The sequence below is a fragment of the Canis lupus genome, chromosome 23, assembly GCF_011100685.1.
Source record: "Canis lupus familiaris isolate Mischka breed German Shepherd chromosome 23, alternate assembly UU_Cfam_GSD_1.0, whole genome shotgun sequence".
Classification (NCBI taxonomy): Eukaryota; Metazoa; Chordata; class Mammalia; order Carnivora; family Canidae; genus Canis; species Canis lupus.
Window position 1 is genome coordinate 22,330,377 of NC_049244.1, and position 25,404 is coordinate 22,355,780.

At 35.2% G+C, this 25,404-nt stretch overlaps 1 protein-coding gene across 4 annotated transcripts in view; it reads left to right on the forward strand.

Annotated features, from left to right (window-relative positions):
• The window catches only part of ZNF385D (zinc finger protein 385D), an 889,598-nt gene that overhangs the window by 752,749 nt on the left and 111,445 nt on the right, over nucleotides 1-25,404 (forward strand). For all 4 annotated transcript variants that reach the window (XM_038570722.1, XM_038570723.1, XM_038570725.1 and 1 more), the window contains one exon: nucleotides 21,519-21,629. In XM_038570722.1, the coding sequence (XP_038426650.1) occupies nucleotides 21,519-21,629 (111 nt within the window). The remainder of the gene's footprint in view (nucleotides 1-21,518; nucleotides 21,630-25,404) is intronic.

The following is a 25,404-nucleotide window of genomic DNA, read 5'->3' on the forward strand; positions in this document are numbered from 1 at the left end:
AGCCAAGATTTTTTTTTTAATGTAAATCGTTATCAAGAAAGATCTGGAGACTTGGTTTAGAAATTCACTTAAAATACAAAGTATATTCAGTAACCAAGGAAGGAGGAAAATGTAGTTTTTAGCTGTCATGTATTATTTTCATGATTGAAGGAATTATTTATTCTAAGAAGTGGAGGAAAGCAACTTTCACAAAGAGTTCCCAGAAGATTTCAGAGGAAGTGACATGATCTTAAATCATGTTCTTGATGTTAAAATGTTGTTTAGAAGAATTATTTAGATGGAGTAGTTTTTTCTAATCAAATATGAGCAATGGTAATCCCTTACCTACAACTATAATTTATTAATAGCAGATATCAGGTATATTGGACTAATGTACATTTTTAGGAGTCAAGGTTACCTCTCTACAGATTTTTTATTTAAAATACATTTAGGGTGCCTGGGTCGCTCAATGGTTAAGCATCTACCTTTGGCTCAGATCATGATCCCGGGGGGCTGGGATTGAGTCCCACATCAGGCTCCCCAAAGGGAGCCTGCTTGTCTCTCTATGTCTCTGCCTCTCTCTCTGTGTCTCTCATGAGTAAATAAATAAAAATATTTTTAAAAAATAAAAATAAAACACATTTAGAAATAACTTCTACCTTTATTTTAAAATGGAAAAAAAATTTTAAAAAATGGGATAAAGATCATAAAATAGATTTCCTTTTCTCCTAAGATTTTTGAAGTAAATCTGAAGAAATACAAAAAGGAGACATAGCTGCAAAAGAACTAAAGTGTTTGGGCCTCCCCCAAACCTCAAAAGATGAAGGTTTAAATATTTCTGGAAGCAGATGGATGCACACAGAAAAATAAAGTGGAGAAATGTATAAAGTCAGACCTTGAAGAAGGTCTGGAATTAGGGTTTGTATAAGGTATAATGATAAGTGAACAAATCAGCATGAGACGGTAGGGCTAAAAACATGGGTTCTGACTGAAAAGAAGAAAATTCATTTTAAATTATGATAAAAACACATTTATAGAAAAAGGCATAGAAGAAACAATGAAAAAGTATGGCTTATATATGTATTAGTTGAAAATAGGACAAAATTTCAAACAATTGATGGCTGCTTTGCTCTAAGCTAAGATACTCTCTCTTTTTTTTTTTTTTTGTGGTTCTAAATACACTTTATTTGGATTTTCAATTTACTCTTTTTATCTCTTGTGTGCACCAGTGTCATCAATACTAACAATTGTTATTTTAAAGTTTTACTTGAATTCCTGTTAACACAGCATAATATTAGTTTCAGGTGTACAAGATAGTGATTCAACCCTTGGATTTAATGCCTAGAACTCATCCCAGGTGCCCTCTGTCATCCCCATCCCCCATTTCCCCATGCCCCCCCCCCCCCCACCTTCCTCTGGAATTTATTAGTTTCTTCTCTATGGTTAAGAATGTGTTTCTTGGTTTGCTTCTCTCATTCCACCCCCCTTTGCCAGTTTGTTTTGTTTCTTAAAATCCACTCTTTTGAACAGGCCAAGATTTATAGCTTTGGAACTTAGAAAAGAAATCTAGTCCTATGACATTACCTCATCAGCAGGAAAAAAAAAATATTGATAAAGCAAAAAAAATGATAATGTTTGTTTATTAGCTTTTAAATTTTAGAGTTACCTTTGGACAAAGCCTAGAAGAATGAGCTATAGTTAGAGAACAAAATATTTCAGATAGAAATAATTTTGAGCATTTTAAAGGGTAACTATAGTTGAGAGAATTTGGAAATTGGCAATTGTAGAAAAGATGTAAGAAAACAAGTAACTTCAAGCAGGGAATTTGAGATCCTGACTCAAGTTAACAAAACCAAATGTAAATATGGAGACATATTATGTATAATTATAAAATAATAGAATATTCAAATTAATAGGACTTTGAAAGTTTCTGTAAAGGAATATGGAAAGAAAAATTTAAAAGTATGAGGAGCTCCTGGGTGGCTCAGTTGGTTAAGTATTTGATTCTTGATTTTGGCTCAGGTCATGTTCTCAGGGTCCTGGAATCAAACCCCACATTTTGGGGCTCCCTGTTTAGTGGGGAGTCTTATCTCCTTTTCCCTCTGCCCCTCCTGCTCTTTCCCTCTCCCTCTCTAAAATCAATCAATCTTTTAAAAAAAAGTATGATAGTGTATAAATGTCAAATTCTCATCTTTATGAATATCTAGAGATATGAATATGTTAGTGTGTTATTAAAGCTATGATGTCAACTTACTTTTCCTCTGAAGCTCTTTTGCACTATTTGGTTTGTTGCCATGTATGTAGTATTTGGTCAAAATAAACAAAAATAGAAAAGAATCATATAGCAAAAATATTGTGAGTCCCTATGAAGAAACCTGGAAGTGCATGGGAAATACAAAATACACTAGGTAGTGTTCCAACTAACAAATAACCTCTTAAATCCATGGTTCTCCACTTGCTTGCTCCTGGGAATCCATCTGAGATTTGCAAACCCGTGGTTTAAGTGGTTACAATTTGTATTTTAGTTTATACATTTTTGCTGTGGTTTATCCAGAAAGCTACCAATAGTCCGACAGCACTGTATTTGGGGTTTTTCAAAAGTTTATACACGTTTCCAAATGGTAGACCCCAAAATTATTTAAAACAAACAAAATGTAGCAGTACCTTCATGGTTAAGAGAAATCCTTAGGATTGATTACCTTTACTCTAGGTTCAGGTGGGTTTGATCTTGAGGATTTCTGGGGGTACAAGATAGCCTCATTTTCATCCTTCCTTAATCTTTACAATTGAGAACATTCTGCTCACCACTTGGCCTTCATAATATCTGATTCAAACTTCTAACTAGTTCACCTTTACCTTAGTTTCTTTAATTTAAATCCTTAAAAAGATTGTAAGTGAAAAACAGACATAGAGCAAGATCTAAAAAGAAGTGAATCAGTGCTTTAGCAACACTTTGGGGATTAAAAGCAGCTTATAATAAAAGTAAATCAGTTGTTAGAAATGCTTTATGATAGCCTTTGTTCTGGTGTCATTTTCTTCCTCAGTTCCTTTTTCTTTAATGTGTATTTGTTCCTGTCCTTTGCCAATGCCCAAGAACCCCAAATTCAGATCCAGTTTTTAAATTGAGTCCAGAAGTTTGTTGCACTATTACACGTTTGAGAGTCCATGCAATTTATAGGAAGAACACTAAATTTCAATAAAACTGGATTTCAATCTTGGAGCTGCCTGATAATATAAAGGTTACTGTGGTAGATCATTTATTCTGACTATTCCTCAGTTTCCATTTCTGTAAAATGAGGATAATACCACATTATTTCACTAAAAATTATTTGTTAGTGGACAAAGGACATTGGTTTCCTGGGATACATGGGAAGATAACATTTTAATCACCGGAAGTTGATTCTATTACTGAGGTTTTGACTAGTACTTAGCCACCCACCATATGGATCCTTTTAAACACAGAATGAACTTGGCTTGTATTAGGACCCTGTGTTGGATACCTTAAATATATGGCAAGCATTTTAAGAGGCATATTGTTATTTTTACATTCTAAACATGCAGCTTATTTTTGAATATTTACATCAAAGCTCCAAACACAATTAGCCTCAGAGAACAATGCAATTTTTCTGTAAAATTGAATAGTGTGACTTTAGTCAAGAATAATACCTTGGGACACTTTTTTCTATTTAAAGTGATTGACAGTTGACTAGAATGGCTACTTTTACATATCTAATTACTTTGACAGTAAACCTTTTTTGAGCATTTTTATGCTTAGACACCTTTTTTCAAGGATTAATAACACTACATCTTTTGCAATTTGAGGAGGGGAAAACTAAAAGCAGAATATTTGAGTGGTAGTCGGTGATATGATGCTAGAGTGTATAGGGTATTGTGAGTACTGGGAGGAGCCCTTCATTGTAAGAGACCAAAAGAGATCCTCTTCAGAAAGATGACATTTAGAGCAACAGACAGGAATTATACATGTAAGAAATAAGTAATAAAGGAAAAGTGCCTTACAAAAGATGAGGAGATAATAAACCACAGTTGGATTATGCAAGATATTGCCAATAGATCTGCATTAGTGGAACAAAATATCAGAGGCAAGGAGAAATAGAAATGAATCCAGAGACAGGTCTGTGCTAGTTTGTGGAAAGCAGTGTTTGACAATACAAAATGCCCTTTGTGGCTTGAATTCCATATTACTGGCTAAGATAAACAGGTACATAGGCAACCCATGGAGAAGAGGGAAGGAAGTGTATGTAAATTAGTGGATGAATACTTCAGTGCAGGGAGAAGTAGAATATTTCAAGGAATGATCAAGTCCAGCCAAAAACAGAACAAAGGAAATGGAGTCATGAGAAATTCCAAGCAGTGAGAGACTTCACATAGGGAGTTGGTAGATAAATACTGGTACATAAATTAATACATAAATAATATGCATGCATGTGTATACACACCTACAAGCATACATGTGCACAGACATATATGTATATTTATGTTTTAACAAAACAAAACCAAGCAAGGATATTCTCACATGTTCAATTTTAACGTGGGTAATATCTTGGTACTTTCATACTAGGACAGACCACATAGATTACCTACAGAGATGGAATTTATATAAAAAAGAGCCCAAACATTATTGTACTTTCTCAAAGCATTCAATGTTATTTAAGCAAAGAAGTAAACAAAGGAGCAAGAAAAAAATACAATGCAAAACATGTAGCCACAAATATATATCATTTGTAATTTAACCAAATAATTAAAATCAGGATATTTACTTACCTAGATCATTACCAATGTACCACTGTTTAATCTTTCTGTATACTTCATTACTTTAATCTTGAACATTTTAAAAATGCCTCATCTAAATTATTTGCCGGCTGGCTAGTAAAGATCAACACTACCTCTTTCAATTCCGTTCTCCTCATCTCTATGTATCTTTCAAAACTTTAAGTTTATTTCTTCTTCCCAGATCATTGTGGATTGCAAAACTCTTTGAGGATTAAAGTGATCAAGTTAATAAGCTGTTAGGCAGTAATGGTCTCAGTGATCCACAGTTTGTTCAGATTTTCCCTTTTAGCCACTGAGACAAAGAAACTGATTATAATTGTTTATTTTTCCTTTAACCGAGAAATCCTAGAATTCGTGCTTTAGTAAAATTTTACAGTGATTTCCAGATTTTCACGTTGCCCAATACATTTGTTATGGGTTGAATTGCGTCCTCTCAGAAAAATATGTTGAAGCCTGCACCCCCAGTACATCACAATGTGACCTTCTTTGAAAATAGGCTCTTTGCAGAGATAATCAGGTGACAGCGAATTCAGTAGAGTGGTCCAAAATCCAATATAATTGGTATCTTTATAAAAGAGAAATTTGGACACAGGCTCACAAAGGAAGAATGCAACATGAAGGAGGAGGATAATAGCAATCCTTGGCATCTATAAGCCAAAGGTTGCCAGACATGGCTAGGAAAAAAACAGAAGCCAGGAATAGGCAGGAAAGTCTCCTTACGGACTTCAGAGGAAGAATGGCTTTGCCAAGGCCTCAATTTGCGATTCTAGCTCCCAGAAGCATGATATCATGAATTTCTGTTGTTTTAATCCACCAAGTTTGTAGTATTTTGTTATAGAAACCCTAGGAAACTAATACACTGTTAAAATATTAAAAAGAAAATATTAAAAGACCAGTTAACATAGGACTTCCTCATTTTGATTTTTTCAAGCCAGAACTACCTAATGAACTAACTAAATTCATCTGATTGCACCATGATTTTGTAAAAGCAAGGAGTTCAACAGAAAAGTAGGAAGGACATACTTTCAGAATAAGAGAAATCCTTCAATTTAGCCATTTGTAATTTATGTACAACAATGTGTTTGTCCCTGCCTTTTCATCTCAGAGTACAGCAGATTTCAACACCTGGCCCATATTTGAATGACCGCAGGAACCAGTTGTGTTTGTGGACTTCTGGTACAGCTGGTAATAGAATGGATTTCTAGAATTTATTTTCTTGTTCAATCAATAGTGCTAGGCTCTCTGGGGCATTCCATGTAAATGGAATACCAACTCTGGAGTCCCTGGGTTTAATTATTTTAGATCTTATTCAGACCCAATCCTGAAGAATATTGAGAAACCTGACTTCTTGCACCAGCAAGCACCCTAGGCATTCATTGTCTTTGGAGGAGATTTTGCAGAAGCAGGAAGTCTGATCAAAACATTTGAGTTAAATTAAGTCCCTGTAATGCTGATAACAAAATTTCTAAAGCGTCCAAATTAAACACTGGAATCTTCTCAATGGGGAATTATTAGTATGAGCAGGCAACAATCATTCTTTTTTTTTTTTTTTAAGATTCTACTTATTTATTCATGAGAGACAGAGAGAGAGAGAAAGAGAGAGAGAGAGAGAGAGAGAGAGAGGCAGAGATACAGGCAGAGGAAAAAGCAGGCTCCATGCAGGGAGCCAGACATGGGACTCAATGCTGGTCTCCAGGATCAAGCCCTGGGCTGAAGGCGGCGCTAAACCACTGAGCCACCCGGGCTGCCCAACATTCATTCTTTTCAAAGAAATTTAATACTCTTTTGGTTAGAAAAAAAAAATCATGTTGCAAAAAAAGGAAGCCTATGAATGGAATGAAATCACCTTCCCTTCCTTTTTTTCTCAGACTCCTTCCCCCACTTCAGGGTATAGCTTTTCTCATTTATAAACTGAGAAGTTTTGATAGGTTTTAAATATATTCGGAGTTCCAGAGAAAGGAATGAGAACCAAAGGGCATATAAACATGTGTGAAACTTAGGCCCTACCCAGTGAAAATACCAAAGAGATAATTTCAAACATTGTAACCAGAACTGACTTCCATGACTAATTAATTGTGTTGGTAACAACTTCATATTTGCCCTTCCAAATCTCAAAATGCATGTCCATCTGTGGGCATTCCATGACAGGGCCATGATACATTGGTTAAATGCAATTTTCATGTTCATATCAATGATTCTAAGAAAAATAATGTCTTTTTTTTAATATTTTATTTATTTATGACAGATACAGAGAGAGAGAGAGGCAGAGACACAGGCAGAGGGAGAAGCAGGCTCCATGCACCGGGAGCCCGATGTGGGATTCGATCCCGGGTCTCCAGGATCACGCCCTGGGGCAAAGGCAGGCGCCAAACCACTGCGCCACCCAGGGATCCCAGAAAAATAATGTCTTAAGATCCCCTCAAGCTAATCCATTCTTTACTTTTAGCTTTCTACATTTCATTGTATTAGCCTACTTACAGAACATTATGAAAAGTAACCATGGCAGAGAACTACTGACAATGAAATCTCGGACATTTGGACATGTCTTCGCTCACTTACGGTCAAGGACTGGTTTTCTGAACAAAATAATCTTCTCCTTAACTGATCAAGGGGCCAGTATGGCTGTTAGCCTTTGTCTAGGAGAATGCCTGGTGGAAAAATGATCTCAAGTTAACACCTAACAGGTAGTTGAAAGAAACTATCAACAATGACCCTATTGCTTAGATGGTGATAGGTTATATGTGATTTCTGCTTGGTAGCTTAGAGTTCTAGATTTTACTCCCAGAGTCTATATCCTACATCCTATATTGTATCACGGAGTCATTTCTCATGTAACTTTGTCTCTAATAAGCTCACTTCACCTCCTATGCCTAAAGTTTCTTTGTGAATCCATGTTTTCTCACTCCTTTTGTTAGTACCATTCCAAGACCGGTATTGTGTTTTTATATTGGGTTCAATATCATTCAGTTTACCAACTCAAAAGGCATGTGTTAAGCCTATGATAATGGGAGCCATTCTACTAATTGCTGAGACAAAGAACAAGGGGACCCAGCCCTACCTTGACTTGTTATCTGTTGGGAGAGACAAACAAGTCAAGGGATATCGTTGATGGTGCCATAGAGTGTTATGCTGGATAAGTGGGAGAACTTAGCCCATTTGAAGGAGGTACCAGCTAAGTGTCCTGAAAATTAGAGTTCTGAAAATTGAGTAGGTGTTAGCCAAGAGAAAATAAACTAGAACAAGTGGGGAAAGAGTTTTCAAGGCAGAAAAAGTAGAATGTACGAAAGAATTAAAGGTTGATGCTTTGAAAAATGGCTATGCCTTTAATGTGCCTATGTGACTTTATATGTGTTATATTTCTTTTTTTAAAGATTTTATTTATTTATTCATGAGAGACACAGAGAGATAGAGAGAGATAGAGAGAGAGAGAGAGGCAGAGACACAGGCAGAGGGAGAAGCAGGCTCCATACAGGGAGCCCAACGTGGGACTTGATCCCAGGTCTTCAGGATCACGCCCTGGGCCAAAGGCAGCACTAAACCACTGAGCTACCCATGCTGCCCCTATGTGTTATATTTCCTACTTGATTTAAATAAACAGATTTGGGCATGACCTGATTAATGAGATTGATGGGAATAAGTGTACTTCTAGTTGAATGAGTTTGTTAAATGAACTCATGTTTGTCCTTTGCTATTTGAAAAAGAAAGAAACTATGAGACTTAATGTGTATCTGCATTCAGCACCCTCATATACCCCACTCAGAACTGTGTCTTGATCTTGGGTGATTGGTATTCCTGTTAAATTCCCTACTGGCCCAAATTTCAAAGAAAGAAGGGTAAAGACATTATCCCTCAACTTATTTTCACTTGGGTATGGTCTACTGAGGGATTCACATGTGTATTTTACTTTTTGATCTTTTACAAGAAATAAAAATTATGATAAATATTATAAGAAAACCTATAGTCACCTATAATTTTACATCTGTTAATATTTTGTTGCTTTTGCTGCTAGTTCCATACTAAGAAGAAATGTTCTGAATGTAGCTCTAGTGCTCTGTAGCCACTGTCCCAGTCACATTCTGAGATCCCCAAAAGACAACTGTTGTGAGTTTGGTATGCTCCCTTCCTTCATCTGTGGTTCACTTTTAAATACGTATGTATGCATCCATAAATCAGTTACAGATTGTATACATGCGTGTGCTATGATTATTGTTAATTTTGTCTTATGGAGTATTTCAAGCATGTATAAAAATAGAATAATATAATGAAAATTCACATAGTCAGCATTTACCTTCAGTAGTTTTCAACTAAGGACCAAGTTTCATTAATATCCCCACTCATCCCTCAAATATTCTCAATTATTTTGAAGTAAATCAGACCCATAATATCATTTCCTCAGTATATATTTTACTGAATATTTCTAAATGATAATGACTTTTTAAACACATAGCTACACTACAATTATCACAACTGAAAATAAAAAATAATTCCTTATTATAAGTACCCGATTTTACTTCCCCCTGACTATCTTCTAATATTTATTATACAGTTTGTTAGAATCAAGATCCATGTAAGACCCATTGTTTGGAATTGACTGCTATGTCTCTTAAGTATCTTTAAAGTTATAGATCTTATTCCTATTATATTCTAGCTACTGATTTGTTTTAAAAAGCCTGACATAAATTCCTATTGGAATTTATTGATTTTATTAATGTGGAGACTTGTTTTTGTTTTGTTTTGTTTTGTTTTTAATATTTTATTTATTTATGATAGACATAGAGAGAGAGAGGCAGAGACACAGGCAGAGGGAGAGGTAGGCTCCATGCAGGGAGCCCGACGTGGGACTCGATCTGGGGGCTCCAGGATCGTGCCCTGGGCCAAAGGCAGGCTATGCCACTGAGCCACCCAGGGATCCCCTGGAGACTTGTTTTTAATTGAAGTATAGTTGACACATATTATTACATCAGTTTCAGGTGCACAATACAGTGATTCAACAATTATGTGCATTATACCACACTGAGCACCAGAGGTGTGGTCACCATCTGTCATCGTATAGCATTATTACAGTCTTCCCTATGCTGTACTTTTCATCCTCATGACTTATTTATTTTATAACTGGAAGTGTGTACCTCTTAATACCCTTCACTTATTAATTGCCTGGCCCCACTTCCCTCCCTCTGGCAACCACCACTTTGTTCTCTGTATTTATTAATCTGTTTCTGTTTGTTTGTGCATTTGTTTTGTTTTTTAGATTTCATATATAAGTGAAACCATATGGTATTTGTCTTTTCTGTCTGGATTACTTTTCTTAACATAACACCCTCTAAGTCCATTAGTATTGTTGCAAATGGCAAAATTTCATTGCTTTTTTAATGGCCAAGTAATATTCCATTATGTGTGTATATGCATATATGTGTGTGTGTGTGTGTGTGTGTGTGTGTGTATGTCTGTATGCATATACATACCACATCCTCCTTATCCATTTGTCTATTGATAAACACTTAAGTTGCTTCCATACATTGGCTATTATAAATAATGCTACAATAAACATAGGGGTGCATATATCTTTTCAAATTATTGTTTTCATTTTCTTTAGATAAATAGCCAATAGTGGGATTATTGAATCTATGGTATTTCTATTTTTTTATTTTTTTGAGGAACCTCCATACTGTTTTCCATAGTAGCTGCACTAATTTACATTCTCACCAACAGTGCACAAGGATTCCCCTTTCTCTATCCATGTAAAGACTTTTACCACTTTGTTTTGTCCTGTATTTCCTAAGAATGGGTAATTACATCTAGAGGCTTGACCAGATGCAAGTTTGTTATTTCGAGTATGACTTCCTCACAGGTGGTTTGGTACTTCTTCAAGAGACACCTGCTGTCTGGTTGTCTCTTTTTGTTCAATAGCTGTAATTGATGGCCATTTTGCAGACACATTACTTTTTTAGAAGGTATAACATGGTGATCTCCTAATCATTCCTTCTTACTTTATCTATTGACTATGAATGTGTGATTTTTTTCTTAGTATCTGATATCATATTATAGATATTCTGATGCATTTTATCTATCGCCAATAAAGAAATATTTTATTAATTCCTTTTAACCTCTGTGTAGTATTCCATTTTATAGCTCTTTGACTATTTACCATTGGCTCTTTAGGTTGTTTTAGTTTTTACTGATAAAAACAAAACTTCAGGGAACTTCATTGTGAGTTTATCTTGGCAATAAGCTTCTCTAGAGGGTGAATGTTTAGATCTTTTTTTTTCCCTAAGATTTTATTTATTTATTCATGAGAGACACACAGAGAGAGAGAATGGCAGAGACACAGGCAGAGGGAGAAGCAGGTTTCCTGCAAGGAGCCTGATGCAGGACTTGATCCTGGACCCTGGGATCATGCCCTGAGCCGAAAGCAGACTCTCAACTGCCGAGCCACCCAGGCATCCCAAGTGTATAGATCTTATGTTCAGTTCATTTTCAGTTTTCCTAGGTGATGCCAAATTTTTTCTGCACTTTTCCCAAATCCTTGTCAATACAAAATGTCAATTTTTGCCAACTGTCTCCTTGTTATTTTAAGCTTTACTTTCAGAATAGCCAATACATTTTATTTTTTATTGACCATTAAGATATTTTCTTCTACAAATTGCCTTTTACTATGCCTTGAACATTTTGGCTTTGATACGTTATCTTGTAGAAATCATAGTGATTTCTAGAGCTCCTCTATGTTGCCAGAGTACATAATCTTTGATTAGATGTTGCAGACATTGTCTTCTCCCTGCCCCCTTTTGTGTATGTATGTGTATGAAGATATTTATTTTTTTCTTTTGCTGATGAAAGAAAAAAATGGCAGTGTTTTTAAGCTGTGAAAATGACAGTGTTAGACTACCTGAATTCAAACTAGAGCTCTAGAACTGCCTAATGTGAAAACCTAACCCAATTAGCTTCATGTCTTTGTACCTAAACATTTCATATGTAAAATGGGAATAAAAAAAAAATCTACTGTTGTATCTTAGACTCAGTTTTGCTGCAAACTTCTAACTGCTATAAAAATGTTAAATTTAGAGGTGTCTGGGTGGTTCAACCCATTACGTATCTGCCTTTGGCTCAGGTCATGATGCCAGGGTCCTGGGATGTATCCCTGCATCAAGCTCCATGCCCAGCGGGGAGCCTGCTTCTCTCTCTCCTGCTCCTCCTGTTTATGCTCTCTCTCTCACTCTCTCTCTTTCTCTCTCTCTCTGTCAAATAAATAAAATATTTTAAAAAATAAAGTTTAGTTAGGTTAATTCCTAGGTAGCTTATGGTTTTGGGTGCAACTGTTAGTGGGACTGACCCCTTAAATCCTCTTTCTTGTGTCTCATTATTAGTGTATAGAAATGCATCTGATTTCTGTGCATTGATTTTATATCCTGCCACTTTGCTGAATTCCTGTATGAGTTCTAACAATTTGAGGGTGGAGTCATTTGGTTTTTCCACATAGAGTATCATGTCATTTGCAAAGAGTGAGAGTTTGACTTCTTTGCCAATTCAGATGCCTTTTATTTCTTTTTGTTATCTTATTGGTGAGGCTAGGACTTCCAGTAGTACTATGTTGAACAGCAGTAGTGATAGTGGACATCTCTATCATGTTCCTGACCTTAGGGGAAAAGCTCTCAGTTTTTCCCCATTGAGAATGTTACTTGCTGTGGGATTTTCGTATATGGCTTATTAATATGATATGATATGATATGATATGATATGATTGGTATGTTCCCCAGATTTCTACTCTGAAGAGTTTTAATCAAGAAAGGATGCTGTACTTTGTCAAATGCTTTTTCTATTTTATCTACTGAGAGGATCAGATGGTTCTTGTCCTTTCTTTTATTAATGTGGTATATCACATTGATTGATTTCCTGAAGTTGAACCACCTTGTAGCCCAGGAATACATCCCACCTGGTCATGGTGACTAATCCTTTTAATGTACTGTTGGATCCTATTGTCTAGTATCTTGGTGAGAATTTTGCACCCATGTTCATCAGGGATTTTGGTCTGTAATTCTCCTTTTTGGTGGGATCTTTGTCTGGTTTTGGGATCAACATAATGGTGGTCTCATAGAAAGAGTATGGAAGTTTTCCTCCCATTTCTGTTTTTTGAAACAGCTTCAGAAGAATAGATACTAATTCTTTTTTAAATCGCTGGTAGAATTACCCTGGGAAGGCATCCGGCCCTGGACTCTGGTATGTTGGGAGATTTTTGATGACTGCTTCAATTTCCTTGCTGGTTATGGGTCTGTTCAGATTTTCTGTTTCTTCCTATTTCAGTTTTATTAGTTTATACATCTCTAGGAATGCAATCATTTCTTTCAGATTGTCAAATTAGTTGCTCATGCTATGTTCTTATAATCGTTTGTATTTCTTCGGTGTGGTTGTGATCTCTCCTCTTTCATTCATGATTTTATTTATTTGGGTCTTTTTTCTTTTTGGTAAGTCTGGCCAGGAGTTTATCTTACTAATTCTTTCAAAGAACCAACTATCAGTTTAGTTGATCAATTCTATTGTTCTTTTGGTTTCTATTTCATTGATTTCTGCTCTGATCTTTATTATTTATCTTCTTCTGCTGGTTTTACATTTTATTTCTTTAGGCTCTAGCTCCTTTAGGTGTAAAGTTAGGTTGTATATTTGAGACCTTTCATGTTTTTGTGAAAGGCTTGTATTGCTATATACTTGCCTCTTAGGGCCACCTTTGCTGCATCCCAAAGGTTTTGAACAGTTGTGTTTTCATTTTCATTTGTTTCCTTGAATTTTTAAAATTCTTCTTTAGTTTCCTCATTGACCCATTCATTCTTTAGTAGGATGCTCTTTACCCTCCATGTATTTGAGTTCGTTCCAAATTTCCTCATGTGACTGAACTCATGTTCCTGAGTTTCAAGGCTTTGTGGTCTGAAAATAGGCAGGAAATGATCCCAATCTTTTGATACCCACTGAAACCTGATTTGTGACCCAGTATGTCATCTATTCTGGAGAATGTTCTATGTACACTTGAAAAGAATGTGTATTCTGTTGCTTTAGGCTGCAAAACAGGATCATAGAGGAAGAGAGGAAAAAATACAAGACAAATAAGAGAAGGAGACAAACCATAAGAGATTCTTAATCATAGGAAACTAGACAAATTGAGGGTTCCTGGAGGGGAGAGGAGATGGGATATCCAGGGGATGGACATTAAGGATGGCACATGATGTAATGAGTACTAGGTATTATAGAAGACTAATGAATCACTAACGTCTGCCTCTGAAACCAATAATACATATTAATCAATTGAATTTAAATAAAATTTTTTAAAAATAAAGTTTATTAAAAGGAAAAAAACAAAAGTGTCTCCCTTGTAGGGATACTATGAAGACCTAATGAGACATGTAGGCGTTATTAACAGTGCCTCATGTGTCAAAGTGCTTATTTAAAATTAGCTATTTTGGGGACACCTGAGTGGCTCAATTGGTTAAGCATCTGTCTCTTGATTTCAACTCAGCTCATGACTTCAGGGTTGTGATAATGAGCCACACATTGGCTCTGCGCTCAACATGGAGCCTGCTTAAGATTCTCTCCATCTCCTGTTCCTCCCCACCTGCTCTCTCTTTCTCTCTTTAAAAAGAATTTAAAAATAAATAATTAAATTCATATTTTTTCAAATATAAAGTTTATTATAGTTAAATTTATTTTTTCTTGGATGATCGTGGATCACAAGGACCTTTTAAGGCATCTTTCTACTCTTTTTTTGGTTTTCTGCTTCTGGAAAGGAATTGTGATATTTACTATCATTGCTATAAAATAATAATAGAGGAAGCATTTACTTTTATTGAGTGCTTTCTATGTGACAGACACAGTGCTGGGCTCTGTATACACTTTACATAGTTTATTAGTCATAATAACCCAACATGATTATCACTCCATGTAAAGGTAAAGATAGAATTTAGAAAGAGTAAAATAAAACAGCCAGCAACTAGGAGCAGCAACAGTGTAGACTACATACATCTTAACCATTTGTTATTTCCTATGTGGGGAGAAAAAGGAAGGATTATACTTGCTGTCATATGTTATAGCTGCAAGAACCTGGAACTGGGATATGGATAATTGGTTTGTTGTCCATTTTCTACTACTGATTGAAACATTTCTGGTCTTCAGTGGGCTTGTCAATAGAATGAGAAAGCAAGATATGATCACTCAGATTCTTTCCAGCTCTAAGAGGCTGTAGTTCTTAATAAAAGTTGCACCCATACAGATGATCTTTGCAGTGGTATTTAAAACTGGGACAGCCTAAATATCCAAAAACAGAGAACTAAGTAAATTGTGGTATAATTATTTAATATTAGTATGCCACCATTTAATTGGTAAAGATGAAAGCTGATGTTAAATGAAAATATTCTTAAGATGTATTTTAAATGAAAAAAGAGAAAATATTCTATATTATGCTTGCAACTATGTAAAAATATGCAATGAAAAATACAAAGATGTGCATAAAGAATTTGGCTATCTTTGTCCTCAGATGTTAGATTTTAGGTAGTCTCTAGAATCTTGGAATTTCCTGAGTGATGAGTAGCTTTGTGAATCATTCCCATGTTGGATCACACCTGAGTTTATGCAAGTGCAATGACTCAGGATGGAGGCCAGTCACCAGAAGGACTGACCATGTGATTAGAGGATTAGGCTTTGGGCAGGTGATATCATTTGGGACCTTCAGGAAGGGGAAAGGGGCTAGAGTTTGAATTCGTTCACTTTGCCAATGATTCAGTCAGTCATGCATATGTAATGACCCCAATAAAAATTCCAGAGAGCAAGATTTGGGCAAGTTTCTTAGATGTGAGGGTGTTGCAGGGGCCATGCATCCTAATTTCTTGGGGAAGGGACATGGAAGCTCCATGTTCACGATTCTAACAGATCTCACCCTCTGGAACTCTCCATTTGGTTGGTCCTGATTTGTAGCCTTTATGATAAAACTGTAACCACAGATTCAGTGTTTTTTTGAATCCTGTTAATCATTCTAGCAAGATATCAAACCTGCAGGAGTCATGGTAAGCCCCAAATTTGTAGCCAGTTTGTCAGAAGTGCAGGTGGCTTGGGGACTCCCAAATTTGTGGCTCTGTTCCGGGAGCCATCTAAATTGCTGAAAATGTTCTATATGTTTATCGGGATGGTGATAACATGGAAGTATGCACAAGGCAGAGACACAGGCAGAGGGAGAAGCAGGCTCCATGCAGAGAGCCTAATGTGGCACTTGATCCCAGGATTCCAGGATCATGCCCTGAGCCAAAAGCAGACGCTCAACCGCTGAGCCACCCAGGCATCCCACAAGTTTTTTTTTTTTTTTAAGATTTTATTTATATATTCATGAGAGACAGAGAGACAGAGAGAGAGGCAGAAGCCAAGGCAGAGGGAGAAGCAGGCTACCTGCAGGGAGCCCAATGTGGGGGGTCCTGGCGTGACAGCCTGAGCCAAAGGCAGACACTCAACCACTGAGCACTGAGCCACCCAGGTGCCCTAAAGTATCACAGGTTAAAAAAGTCAACTAATGATATACTTAAGATGTATACACTCTTTAAATGTAATTTATGCAGCCTTTTAGAAAGTTAAAGAAAAAGGTCAACATTGCATATGTTTCAAGTGAATAAATTTGTTGCAGGATTGGGAGAATTAGGTTTTTTTATTAATGTTTTCTAATGTGTGAATATAAGTCATATAAACTCAAACTTTGCTAATTCATAGTTGATGTAGTAAATCCACCCAGTGTCACCTAATACTACAGAGTCACAAATATCCAGGACAATGGACATCACAAAGCTTGATGGTGGTACCTGAGAGAGATGGGAGCAGAGCGATGGTTGTGCCTCTTAACTGGCTCTGCTGCTTCGTAGTAGTGTGATAGTAGGCAAGGGGCAAGGAGAGTTTCTCAGTAAGTTGTCAGGATGGAAATGATGCTTTTCAACAAAACAAAACAAAAAAAAAAACACACAGCAAATTCCTCTGAGTAACCTTTAGAATTATTGTTACTGGCCATTGTTACATGGAAATACCAGCTGGAGGAGACAACCTTTATATTTCTGAACTTCTAAGCTTCCTGGCATTTCAGTTTTGTTCTTTGATTTTAAAACTGAAAGCCACAATAATAATAGGAACAGAAAGAGAGGAAGTCTCTTAGAGCAGGAAATGTAAACTCAGGACTAACCCCGCATCCTCAAAAAAAAAAAAAAAAAAAAAACCAGTTCATCCTAGAGAAGGGAATCTCAGCTCTGGCTGTCCCTCGTATACTCATTTACAAATCAATTTAACAGAATGCCCAGAGGGGAGGTGAGGGAAAAAGCAAGACCTGAGATAGAAATGCAAAGATCCTTAAGCCTGAAATGAAGAAAAACATATTCATTTGGCTTTAAATAAGGCCATAGGCTGAGTTTGAAATTGAATTTTAGACTAGAGTTCGGGTAAGCATATCAATAGGTTCGTGTATCATCCTTCACTTTTTGTTTGTTTGGGGGCTGGATAATGTATTTAGAATATCCCGCTTTAGAAATTAGATAAATATGTATTAAAATATCATGTAGATTTTACCATTTAATTTAGTTTTTAATTTCATGCTGCATGAGTTAAGTGAAACGTGTCAAAGCTCTTATGGATCTGATTTCTTTGTGTTACATTTTTAGTGTCTTTATTTACTACTGAAAGCTTTACATTTCATTCATATCTTTATGTTGATTATATTCCCGGATCATTATTTTCTAAACTGTATGCATTGGGGGCACCCGGGTGGCTCAGTTAGTTAATATCTGCCTTCAGCTCAGGTCATGATCTCAGAGTCCTGGGATCAAGCCCGGCATCGGGCTCTCTACTTAGCAGAAGGCCTGCTTCTTTCTCTGCCTCTGCCTGCCACTCTACCTACTTGTGCTCTCTTTCTCTCTGTCAAATAAATAAATAAAATCTTAAAAAAATAAAAAAACCTCTATGCATTGAACAAGGATGTTAAATTTAAAAACAAAGAAAACAAATGTTTGGTTATATTATTTTAGAAATTACCTATTAAAAACTTGTTTTTGCTGCAGGTCACCCCAGAAAATTTAATATTTTATTGTGCACTATGAATGTCTAGGCTGTAGTATCAGGGTTTCCTACAGTTTATTTGACCTAAAAACCCCTTTTCTTGCCTCGACACATTGGCATCTCTTGAGACTGATTTTATGGAAAAACTCCTAATGATACTATGTATACACACAATAAGATGTCATTGTTTTGACAGATCACACCTATTGTAGGAAAAGTCAACACATGCGACTTTCTTTTTAAACAAAATATTTGATTATAATGGTAAATAATAGTGTATTTAGACAAAATGATCTAAGTGGCTGTGTGTGTATCCCTATGGTTGATAACAGATGCATGCTACTTTTAGTTACATACCATGTGGTATCATTTAATCAACTATTTAACAATAGAACTGGTTATTATTTAGATTTTAACCTTTCATGATTCTTTGCTGTAAATGGCTTTACTTATAGATGTATATATGAGAGAGGTGAATATGATTTATACTCATTAATAACTCATTTACTCAAACTCATACTCAAAATAACTCATTTGTTGTATTAGATTTCTAAAATGATAAAGATAATTCTGTTGGTGTAACTATAATTTGTGAAATCCATCTTCGAAATATACTTAAGTGGGTTTTTTTAAGTATACTGGGAAATAAAATTGTCTCTGAAGAAGAATACACTACTTTGCATTTTGAAATTTGATTTTATAGTCACAGTGATCAGAACATCATTCAATTCAAACAAAAGAATTAAATCTGGAGAATATGCCACATTTGCATTAAGTGTCTAGTTCCAAAACACCTCCTACACAAATTTGGATTGAATGTGGTCACTGCTTTCCCAGTATTACTGAAAAACCAAAATAATATGCTGCTCACTAATATATGATAAAAATTCAGTACTGTTCACTTTCAGAGAGCATCTTTAATATAATTGTGCAATTTATTTTTATTTTATAATATCATTATAAGAAGTCTTCAGTATTTCTAAATAGGTTAGAGGCATAATTCACCTTATCCCCAAATAGAAATGGGCCCCATTTATGCACTGAACAGATGCAGTAGCATATGATGAAGCAACTACCTCTAAGTCAGAGACCTCTTTCTGCTTTTAATTTTTCTTTAGCTGTTGGCTAAAAGGCAAATTAAATTATCACCGAGTGTTCTCTGTGATTATTGTTGGAGAAGCATTGTGATAGCACGTTTAAACTAGTATAAAAGTGATCTTAGGAAGCAGAATGAAGGCTATTGAAGTAGCCCAGATTCACACATTTGTGTGGCTGTTGGCTTTCTCAAGAGCCTCCATTTGGAAGATGCAAATGGAAAAATACATTTTCCATTTTGGGCTCTAAGTAAGTGGGGTGAGATGGCTTTGAAGAAGGTTTGGAAGATTAGCTGGGGTAAGGGTAAGGGACATGAAAGAAAAATATGTAGAGAGAGAAAAGAGCCCTATTCTATGCTCTGTGACTTTTCATACTGTTATTCATACATTGACAGTAGTTCTAAGCTAAGAAAGAGAGTGGAATTTTAAATTAGTTTTTAATGTTTGGATTAAGATGCTGAACTGAATTTAGGAATGAGCTTTAGATTGTGTGTTCAGACTTGAAAAGATAAAGTTTACTGGAAGCAATTCACATGTTCATCAGCTCACAAGTAGATAAACACATTGTTATATCCATACAAAGAAATACTACTCAGCAATAAAAAGGAATAAGCTATTGATAACATGCAACAGCATGGATGAATCTTAAAAGAATTATTCTGACTGAAGGCTGTCAGCACACAAAAAAACCCTACATGCTATATGATTCCTTTTATATGAACTTCAAGAAAGGGACAGAAAGCAGACTAGTGATTTCAGAATTAGGAGTGGGAGTCAGGTGTTGAGAGGGGTAAGAGGAAACTTTCCCAGGTAATGGAAATGTTCTGTGTAATAATACTACTGTATGTACTTGCCAGATCCCATCAAATTCTACACCTAACATTACTAAATTTTATTATATGTAAATTATACCTAAATAAAACTGGTTAAAAAGAAAGTATGATATGGCTAAAAAAAAAAAAAGGATGATAGAATTCACTAGTAAGGAGAAAGGGGATCCTAGAATTTATTAATACCTGGAAATGACCGGAAAAATCATGAGATAGCTGAGTTTCCTCCAGAATCTGGAAAAGGATTAACATCAAATAAAAAAATGTAAAGTAATGATGGAAGATAAAAATGATTACATCTGTGAGTTCTTCTTGATCATCATAACTATTTAATATTTAAACCACCTAGCCTGGTGCTTAGCACATAGAAGACAATAAATGCTGAGTGCTATTATTTTTATTGTACATTAGGAGTGCCTAGACAGCCTAATAGAAGTGTGGCTATCTAGACAAAAGCTTCCTCCTACCTACCTATGAAGACAACCTATGAGTTAACTCATTCTGATAATTTGAAATACACAAAATGAGGTGGAATTTATCAACGACTTGCTTAGGATAATTAAGAACTACAGTGTATCAGAGAAACTGACTATTAGAACATCATTTCACAGATACATTCTTAGCTTTTTTGTATGTGTCAAATCATTTCTGAGCTATCTGAACCCATTGTGAGGACTTTCAGAATAACTTTCTATCTGATGAGAGTTGAGAGTTCTAGTTTGCAGGTATTCAGTGGAAGTCATAGCCATATGTGTAACATTTGATTTATTTTTAAATGTTTCTTGGCCATGTAAGAAATTAGTAGTGTGACAACAATGATTATGGGAGTATGAGACTCAAGTTAACTCTGATCCTCATATGTGCTGTGATAGAGAAAATATAATAGCCAACATTTATTGATTGTTTAATGTGCTTAGCACTGACTGTGCTAATTACACAAATTATCACTTTTGAACCCTATCACCACCTTAGGAGACACAGATAAGCAAAGGGGTTGCACTAATATTAAGAAGCAGATCAAAATTTTTATCTGACTCCAACAGTTGAAAACCACTGATGTGGATGGTAGGACAAAGCCTATCAGAGCCAGATTGCTGACATTATGTCTTTGGTGTCGCTTGACCTATCCTGGGAATATGGGATGGAGAGAGATAACTGCTCTGATCCAGACTCTCTGAACCTCAAATACTAAGTCCATAGGATAGCAGTCTACATTAAATGGTCAAGAGATGGTTTTTGAATGAATAGATAACTCCATACATTCGAATTCTTAGAAAGTAGGATTTGTACACTATATTTTAACATAGAAGAGATACCAAACATAGCATAAGGTTAATGTTGGATTATGGTGCATAATTTATTTTCAGAACTGCTCATCTGACCAAGTCTATTTACAAGTCCATTTGGGGGCAATGGCATACATACTTCTGTTTGAGATTGCTGGCATTTGGAATAATTTGAGTTTTGATAAACCTTTAATTATATTTTAGGATTATCAAACCGAGACAATTGTTGATCGTAAATGAGAAAAACAGTTAGCATGCAAACTCTAATGGGTACATTTATCATTTTCTTATCATACTGAGCTTTGAGCTTATTGTCTATTTTCCAAGAAAGTAGAAATGCTGTTTCTTAGAATAAAAATGTTTTTTTATAATGTGAGCAGTAGATTCAAGCTGTACAGATTGGCTCTTTAATGAAATAGGCAACATTCCAATGGAACTGACAAGCTTTATTTCTATTTGTTGTATTTTCTTTCTCATTACAGATGGACCCGATTCAGAAAGCTGTAATAAATCATACATTCGGGGTTCCTCTTCCTCATCGAAGAAAGCAAATCATATCATGCAACATTTGCCAGTTGAGATTTAATTCCGATGTAAGTTTACCATTTAGTATTCACTGAAAAAAATGTATTATGCTGTTCTAATCTTGCAGAAGAGATTTCTTCAACATTTTTCTCCAATAACTGAGCATGTCAAAATTCAAAGATAACATTTTAACTCCTTATGTCCTTTAAATTCAGAGTTTATTATATTATTTTGGGGGGTTTACTCTGGAAACATCATACATTAACAATATTTTATCCTTGCAGTTTAAAGGTATGTTTTTAGTCTTTAGGAATACTAAATTTAGCTAATACACTTTCCCTTTGGGGAATAGTCAAATAGCCTTTTAATAAATTATACCTTTGATATAAGATAATTCCCAAATTATATTTCAAGGCCAACATCTTGCTTTGTAAATTTTTTTATCTGCCTTGGTGGTCCCCAATTCCAGATCAGTCCTTTGTGTTCTTAATGATATTTGTGTTAGAGCTCTCAAGTTATTATCCTAGAAGTATTAGCATTTTAATAGGGAGTCCTAAAGGCCTCAAAGCACTGGAGCCCTTGATGAATAAAACTTAAGTGGAGAACATGACAGAAATGAGACATTTATGGACCTGACCAGTGCTTTGCAAAGTATTCATAGAGAGCTATTCATATCTTCCATACCTTTTCTAGGGATCAGAAAATCTCTGGTTTCATCACAATGAAGCTAATTTGCTCATGGCCAATTTGAAAATTACTGCCTGCCTTCCCCAACCTCCTTGGTGTGGAGTTGGTCCTGGGAGATACAGAAAAGAGAAGGGATGTTGGAAGGACTAGGAATAGAATACCTGTTGATACTTTAGGAAAACAGAGGACCCCAGCCTGTCAAAGTGGCTCCTGCACGGTGCCATTATTTTACAAGGTGATGTGTAGTGTGGAGATGACCAAAATGATCTGGATTTTGGAGAATGTTAGGCCTTTCAGTATTTAATCTTTCTAGGCAAGTAAGTCCTTTAGGTTCTCTGATAATGAGAAGAGCATGTGAGATAATCATGCAGAGAAAGCAGATGTGACAGAAATAAAGTATCTTTTTTTCTTCTATCAGAACATCTTATTTTGCATAAGGATTGCTACTGTCTTATGAACTCCTACCTACTAGTATTGTCATCAGATAGTTGTATACCATTTCTTTTGTTGGCTTAAAAAAAGAATAGATTGCCTGCATAGACTCTAAGTGGTATTTGTTGATATAAAAAAAGAATACACTAAACATGTGGCATTTTATTGAAAGAGAGGTTTTTGGTTTTTTGTTTTATTTTGTTGTTTGTTTTTAAATACTGAGTGCTTTGAATTGATTTGAATTTTAAGAAATTTGTCATAGTTTAATTTATTAACAAAAAATCTTTTCAACTGAAAAATATCATATAATAATCTCTTCCAGCTGTTGTAAAAAAGGGGCGGTCCTCCAACATGTAAATTTGAGTTCTGAACTCAATAGTTGCAATTTGGTCATTTCTAAACATTTAGTGAATAATCATATAGTTCTGTAATTGTTATTTAAAGTGATTTTTTCTTGATTTCATTCCTTCTTAAATGGTATTGATATTTCACTTTGGAACTGATCAGATAATGATGCAAAAGTCTCCCAGGAGCCATGTTGAGAGCTTCTTACAAATAATGGGGGCTATTTCAATATTTCCTCCTGCCAGCAATTTCACTGTCAATATTTTCCTCTGTGTTAAGTTCACTTCCTGTAAACTGGGAATCAAAAAGAGACTTCAAGCTCATTGAACCCAATCTCCCACTAAATTTAAGAAAACCATCTGCCACATCCAGGCTAAATCCTTGGTTGGTTATCTCCTGCTATGGGTCACCACTTCAAGACAGTTGTTCCTTTTTTTTTTAATGTTTCTAATTCTGTAGATTGGTATCAAAGTCATGTTTAAAGTATTTAGAATTATTACCCGGTATACATTAACATAAAGAGCATTTACATATTTTATAAAATGTATTCTTGTTTTATTTCCTTGACAGAAGAGAATAGCAATTTATATTGCTAATGAAGTTTCAAGTTGATATAGAAATCAATATGTATTCATCAAGGACCATTGCTTCTCATTCTTACAATTTCACTTTCAGGTGTGTCTGGCATGTGGCACATGGAAAATAGCTGAGGTATTTGGAGAATTTAGACTAATTGGTCTGGATCATAAGTATGCAACTGCACACTTGACCATTCACTAGATGCTTACTGCCTTAATCTTCTATTGCTGCTGTAATAAATCATGTAAACTTAATGGTTTAAAACAACATAAATGTATTATCTTATAGTTCTGGAGGTGAGAAGTCAAAAATGGGTATCACTGACTAAAATCACAGTGTTGGCGGGGTAAGGTTCCTTCTGGCAGCTCCAGGGGGGGAATTCAGTTCCTTGCCTTTCTTGTCCAGCTTCTTGAGGCTTCCCTTTTGTTCATGACTCCCTTCCATATTTAGAGCAAGCAATGGCTAGTTGAATCCTTCTCACATTGAATGATTCTGACCCTCACTGGTCTGCCTCCCTCTTCCACTTTTCACAACCCTTATGATCACAGTGAATTCATCTGGATGATCCAGGAAAATTTCTCTACTTTTAAATCAGGTGATTAGCAACCTAACTCCATCTGCTAATTTAATCCCCCTTTGTCATATAATGTAACATATTCATAGTTTCCAGGGATTAATTCTTAAATATCATTTTTTCTCCCTACCACAGGTAGTCATTTGGATGTTTGGCTTAGATTTGAACTGAATTCTATGATGAATTGAATTTATCAGATAATTACCCAGTATAGCTTCATTCCTTTCTATATAAATTGGACATATGTGAATTCATTGCTTTTACATTTTTATCTTGAAACTTGAATGTAAATTCACTATGCAGTCCTAATTTTTTAAATTGTGGTTTAAAGAAAATAGGAAAACCCAATGTTATTGAGTTTATAAATCACATAGCAACATTTTACCATGAGTTACAAATAAAATATAATTATCGTGAAGTTGGAGTACAGGAGCAGAAACTCCTTTAGAGACTTAAAAGTCTCTGTAGTATTATCATGTCAATAAGGGGAACTAATGTGCTGGAAATATGAGATTTGTTTACTATTGACTGGTCATGTCCATGAATACTATTTTTATAAAATATTTAATAGTAAGTGCCAAGATCAATTGGATTTATCACCCCTTCATCCACATATAATAAAATAATATTCACACTAAGAGAAAATACAAATATTTTCTAGATAGATACATATAGATATATCTCATATTTGACCATTTTAATGCCAAGAAAAAGTTTTACAATCCCAATACAACTGCATCTACTCCCTCCAGGTAAATCTGGAATTTATCTGCCTATTTCCATTCTTAAACCTAAAATTATTCTGGAAAAGTAACACTGTAATTCATGTGTATCCTTAGTTGCATCCTCAATCACATAGGAAAGTATTTTTGCCTTATGAACCTTTTTACATTTCAAAGCTTCTTCCCCTTCCAATGAAAATAATAGCTTGTAGTTCTTTTCATCTTTGCATCACGAAAATTCAATTTTCTTTCCCTCTATGCTTTTATTTATTTTTTAACCCTTCATATTATAATCTGTGTAGTTTGGTGTTATGTGATACCTGTTTCATTTATAGTACATTTTCTATTTTGGGCCCCACAGAAATCTTTTTAAATGCATATTATACTATATTTTTATTTAAATGAGATTGCTTTCTCCTGATACAGTCTTTTTCTTTGAAAAAAAAAAAACTTAAAAAACTTTTCTTGACATTTACATGAAACACAGATAGGGGTTATGTAAAA